Here is a 6,280-nt window from a genome sequence, read left to right as displayed (position 1 = left end):
TCCTGCTGTCAGTTCATCTGTTTACCTGTTCATCCTAGTCTCCTCCACCATCTCTGCCCTACTATGTTTATATATGTATATGGCCTTTGTTATGTTGTTACTTTGTGTTTTGTTCCATTAAACCTCCTTTTTTTACTAGCACCTGGGTCAGCACACTTGAGTCCTACCTCAGTTCTCCCTCACCCTCCTGGTGAGGGGGACAAACCATAACAAGTCATTATAACCCAGTATCGGTGAGAGTCGTTACCTGTCTTTGAATCCTCCCCTGTCGACCGATGCCTATTGTCCTGGTGGGCATGTTTGGGCAGAGATCTTAAAATAGGATTGTAAATGGAAGACAAGTTGTGTCTTAGTCCACCACCCCTATTTAGTAAGGGGTGTTCTCTATTTACAAAAAAAATTCTACACTCAGCATACTTTCAGGTATTTTGGGTATCAAAATGTTCAGCTCTCCAAGTACATTCATGCTTCACTTCAGAATTTTTTAAAATCTCATACTTTTGAAATATTTATCTTTATTTTAAAAATTTTGCCCTATTCAGATGAATGGGAATATTCAAATTCAGCATACTTTCAGCTATTTCAGGTATCAAAACTATCAGCTGCTGTAGGACATTCATGCTTCTATTCTGAATTTTTCTAAACTTCATACCTCTGAAATATTTAGCTTCATTTTGAAACTTTTCCCTGATTCAAATGAATGAGAAAATTCAAATTCAGCATACCTTCACTTATTTCGGGTATCAAAATGTTCAGCTCTTCAAGGACATTCATGCTTCTATTAACAATTTTTCAAAACATCAGACTTTTAAAATATTTAGCCTTATTTTGAAAAGTTTGCCCCTTTCAAATGAATGAGGAAATTCTACTTAAGCATACTTTCAGGTATTTCAGGTATCAAAATGGTCAAGTCTCCCAGGACATTAATGCATCGACTCAGAATTTTTATACACTTCACATTTCTGAAATATTTAGCTTTATTTTGACAATTTCCCCCCATTCAAATTAATGGGAATATTGTACTTCAGCATACTTTCAGGTAGATATGCCTTTCAGGTGTCAAAATGTTCAGCATTTTCAGGGCAATCCTTCAGCACATAGCATCCACACGCATTTTCGACAGGAAATGCATTTCTCTAGTTTCAGTTGTTTGTTGTATATATGTTATGTTATCTATGTTATCTTTGACATGGACTAACTTTGACGAAGACATGTTGAGGAAGTATGACAGTTTGTGTGAACGGCGAAATTAACGGTGAGAACTGAACTGTTTTTGTCATGATTCAGTTCCGTTGCTTCCTGTCGTGCTTTTATTCTGACATTACTTCCTGTTTTTATTTCACCACAATTTCGGTCTTTTTACTTTAATCATCACTCACATTAGTTTCACCTGCTCCATATTGTTTGCACCTGTTTTCACCCATATTTAGGCAGCGTCCTCTCACCAGGACGCTGCCAGATTGTTCTAGACTCCAGCTCTGACTTTCCAGCGTTGATTCCTGCCTGAGGTTTTAATATCTGACCCTGGATTTCTGTTCTTGACCACTGTATATTGCTTGCCCCTTCAAACTTCGGACTGCCTACTGTGTATGATTTATTGGACTTCCCGCTGGACAATGGTTTTCAGATTCCTTTGCTGTATGTGTTTGCTGGCTCTGATCTTCGACTGCTATACCAATCTGTATGTTGGTTTTTTGTTCAGTGTAGCTCTCAGTAAAGAGACTGTTTTCACGTATCCTCATCTGGCACTTTAATCAAGTTCACCACAACATTTTCGGCAGCTTCACGCACCGATCCTGACAGTTTTATGTTAGATGTGGCCACTCTGTTGGCGATCTTCTCCCTGCCGTGATTACCTCCGGTGAATCCCCTGCTGTGTGTATCTGATGGTGATATACCCAGCCGTAGGTGCCTGACGGCGAGCGCTATAACGAGCGCTACACCTGCCGTGTCTTCTCGTTCCTGTGTCCCTCCTGTCATCTCACCTGTCGCCGTTCTCCTGTCTGCTCGCCTGCCTTGGTCCTCTGACTCTCCTGGTTCCTGGAGTCCTCTTGTCTACTCACCTGCCCATCCTGGTCCTCTGGCTCTCCTGGTTCCTGTAGTCCTCCTGTCTACTCGCCTGTCCATCCTGTTCTCCTCAGCCACCATTGCTCTACCCTGGTTATGGACTATACATATACTCAGTAACTTTGTGTTCTAAATAATACTGCTTCCCCCCCCAGCACCTGGGTTTACACCTTGAGTCCTCCCTTTTTGTTCTCCCTCACCCCCTGGTGAGGGGACTCAACCATAATAGTCTCAGAAGAAAAACTCATCTATAACTCATACACATATATATATGTATATGTCCATAGGTCCCACGTTCTCACATCCTCCGTGTGTAACCCCTCTCTCTGGCATAATAAGCTGGCCAAAGGAGGAGATAGAGGCCACTGACATCCTTACAATGCACGGCGGGTTTCACCCCAAGTCCAGCATCCTGAGACTGTACACTAAGCGGAAGGAAGGAGGCTGAGGATTAGTGAGCATCAGAGCCACTATCCAGGATGAAATAACCAAGATCCATGAATACATCAGGAAGCAGAAACCAGAGGAACAAGGGAAGGAAGAGCAGGAACCCTCATGGATGTACAAGCCCCTGCACGGTACGGTATGTACCACCGTCAAAGCTGGACTGAAAGACAGCACAGAGGCACTAATCCTGGCACTACAAGAACAGGCTCTAAGTACAAGATCAATAGAGCCCGGGGTTTACCAAACCAGACAGGACCCCAGGTGCAGGCTGTGCAAAGACAACCCAGCACATAACAGCATGGTGCAAATGCTAGCAGGCAAGGCATACATGGAACGCCATAACCAAGTGGCTGACATAGGTTCCAGGGCTTCAAAAATAACATCGTCCAAAATAATGAGATGCTTCAGACCTGTAGGGAATAGAGCTTCGCCCTGGAATGATCAGGGCAAACTTTCCACAAACTTTACCATACCATACCATACCAACTTTATTTATAAAGCACTAAAAACAACCAAAGTGGACCAAAGTGCTGTACATTGCAATAAAACAATATAAATTATAAACCACAAACAACAATATAAAATATAATCAATCAAATGACTAAAATCAACACAAAAATATCAAAATGCCAGGGAAAATAAATGAGTTTTTAAAAGAGACTTAAAAACAGACAGGGTAGAGGCTTGTCTAATGGACAGTGGTAAATCATTCCAGAGTTTAGGACCAGCAACTGCGAAGGCTCGATCGCCTCTAAGCTTACGCTTCGTTCTTGGGACACTCAAGAGAAACTGATTTGCTGACCTCAGAGAGCGTGTGGGTGTATGAAGCAAATCAGTTAAGTAGGATGGTGCAGAGCCATGAAGGGATTTAAAAACAAAGAGTAAAATTTTGTAATGGACCCGAAAATGGACAGGTAACCAGTGTAGGGAGGCCAAAACTGGAGAGATATGTTCATATTTCCTTGTACCTGTTAAAAGACGCGCTGCTGCATTTTGGACCATCTGGAGGCGATTGATAGAAGACTCACCGACCCCAAGATACAATGAGTTACAATAGTCCAAATGGGAAGTAATGAAAGCATGAATAAGCGTCTCAAAATGCTGTCTAGAGACAAATGCTTTTACTTTAGCCAACTGTCTGAGGTGAAAGAAACTAGATTTAATGACAGCTGCAATTTGGCTGTCGAATCTTAAATCTGGATCCATCTTAATACCTAAATTTAAAATATTCTTTTGATTATAATGAGCCAATGAGCCCAAGTCAACAGATGGTGAACCAACAGAATCACCAAATACTATCACCTCAGTCTTATCCTCATTCAGCTTTAAAAAGTTAAAAGCAAGCCAAGATTTAATGTCATCCAGACATTCAAGAAGTGTGCTAACGGAAGAGCTCATCTTATTAACCGGTAGGTAAAGCTGGCAATCATCCGCATAAAAATGAAAGGAAACACTGTGATTCCTGAGTATAGTACCAAGTGGGAGAAGGTAAAGGGAAAAAAGAAGGGGTCCAAGGACCGAGCCTTGTGGTACCCCATACACAAGGGGCTCAGAGGAAGATACAGCATCTCCTAGTTTCACACAGAAGGATCTATCCTTAAGATAAGATCGAAACCATTCCAAAGCTATCCCCCGGATACCCACCCAGTGCTCCAAACGAGAAATAAGGATATTGTGGTCCACTGTGTCAAAAGCAGCGGTCAAATCTAAGAGCACTAGGACCACACAATTCCCTGAGTCAGTAGCAAGAAAAATGTCATTTAAGACTTTCACCAAGGCTGACTCAGTACTATGCTGGGTTTTAAACCCTGATTGAAAAGTCTCAAGAATATTGTGCTCATCTAAGAAAGCCAGTAACTGAGCATAAACTATCTTTTCAAGGACTTTGGAGAGAAATGGCAAATTTGAGATGGGCCTAAAATTTGAGAACACTGTGGGATCCAGACCAGGTCTCTTAATCAGCGGCCGCACCACGGCATGTTTAAACATCTTTGGAACCAGGCCAGAGGATAAACTGCTATTAATAATGGAGAGAACAAATGGCCCCACAACTGGAAAGATTTCCTTTAAAAAACGAGGAGGAACAGCATCATTTGGGGACCACCCCAAAGTGGGGGGCGAGTGGGGATTTTTATATATATAATATACACACACATACAGTATGTATGTACTGTAGGTATGCATATGAATTAGTTAACAGTCAAATAGTTGCACTGAACAGCTGAATCAGTTGACTGACAAAATTCTTAGTTGGGTACAGCACTAATATTTGTGTGTGTTACCTCTTCGCTCAGATGATGGTGACTCTTGGGGCAATTCAGACAGAAAGACTCCCACATCATCCAGCGCCTTGGTCACAACAGGCTCCTTAGCTCTCAGATCCCTCCTGAAGCCCTGTGAGAATGCACACAAACATGCATACACAACAAATTTAATTTGCACCTTACAGTATTACTGTACCTCAGTTGTTTATATTTCGTGTTACCAGGACTTTATTTTACTTAGTCTTTTTCTCTCATGCCTGCTAATATCCCTCATGCAGGACTGAAGTTTCCTCAGGATGCCTCTGCTGCAACAGCATGTTGCTGCCACAGTGGCAAATTAGAATTATGGTCTTGCAGTTGTATGCCTTTGCCAACTAGCCAAGTTGTAGTTTATGTGCATGTCTGTCCAGACTCATACAACATATGTGGTGAAGACAGAAGGAATTTAACAAAAGATATCAAGTGTAGGTTTTGGGTAAATGGAAGTTATCATCAACGATATATGTAAGGTTTCTGAAACTGTTAAAGTGGTTTTGTTTGCTGATGATACTACCATTTGGGCATCTGATGAAAACCTACAGCAACTCTCGGTAAGGGTTTCAGAGGAATTTGTGAAGATAAAGAAATGGTGTGATAGTAATTTACTATCTTTGAATTTGGAGAAAACTAAATATATGGTATTTGGGAACCGTAGACCACATAATGAACTTCAATTGAGAATTGGGGGTGCTAACATCGAACGAGTATATGAAATCAAATTTCTGGGTGTCATGGTTGACGACAGATTATCCTGGAAATCTCATATCAGATATGTTCAGCATAAAATAGCTAAAAATATATCGATATTGGCAAGGGTTAGATATATGCTGGACGTACTCGCACACGCACACACACACACACACAGACGCACACACACACACACACACACACACACACACTGCAGTTTCTGGGAATCCTCTTTTGTACAACCCTGGCACAAGTTTGCTATATAGTATATGCTGTGCTTGCAGAGAAGCATGTTCCTTATTGTGCTAAGCTTGCTTACATGGTCATGCTGTCAACATTGAGCAAGATGTGAAGTTGTGTGATGTGAAGCTGGTCTCCTCAAACTGGCAACTGCTAAATTGTAACTTGTGGACTGATGATAGACAACTGTATATACTGTAACTCACAGCCAGTGGAATAGCTGTCTTGATAGAGAGAACTTTAAATCTCCTCAGTTTGCTCAAACAGGACAGCAGAGAGCTATAAGCTTCACTGGAAGCTCCCACTGAGGGGATTTAAACACACACTGTGTCCTCTGCCTCACTCCCTGCAAAAATCAGGTTAAGAGAGGGATACTGAACATAACTGTTTTGCCAAAATCCAAAATGACAGAAGGAAACAGACACATGTACCTGATAGTAAAGTGTGACAAGCCTCTATCCACAAACAATGTTGAACTAGTTTTGTTCCTGCTGCCATTGCTGAGTGTTTCCTCAGCCTTGAAATTGTCTCAGCCG

At 41.7% G+C, this 6,280-nt stretch overlaps 1 protein-coding gene across 1 annotated transcript in view; it reads right to left on the bottom strand.

Annotated features, from left to right (window-relative positions):
• LOC109968814 (dystrophin-like) overlaps positions 1–6,280 on the bottom strand; it is a 345,011-nt gene that overhangs the window by 131,244 nt on the left and 207,487 nt on the right. The window contains 1 exon segment of the mRNA XM_020615347.1: positions 4,797–4,908. Coding sequence (XP_020471003.1) covers positions 4,797–4,908 — 112 coding nt within the window.

This window comes from Monopterus albus, unplaced genomic scaffold, assembly GCF_001952655.1.
Source record: "Monopterus albus unplaced genomic scaffold, M_albus_1.0 scaffold163.1, whole genome shotgun sequence".
Taxonomy (NCBI): Eukaryota; Metazoa; Chordata; class Actinopteri; order Synbranchiformes; family Synbranchidae; genus Monopterus; species Monopterus albus.
The sequence above is the reverse complement of the archived record's forward strand: the minus strand, read 5'-3'. Positions and strand labels throughout refer to the sequence as shown.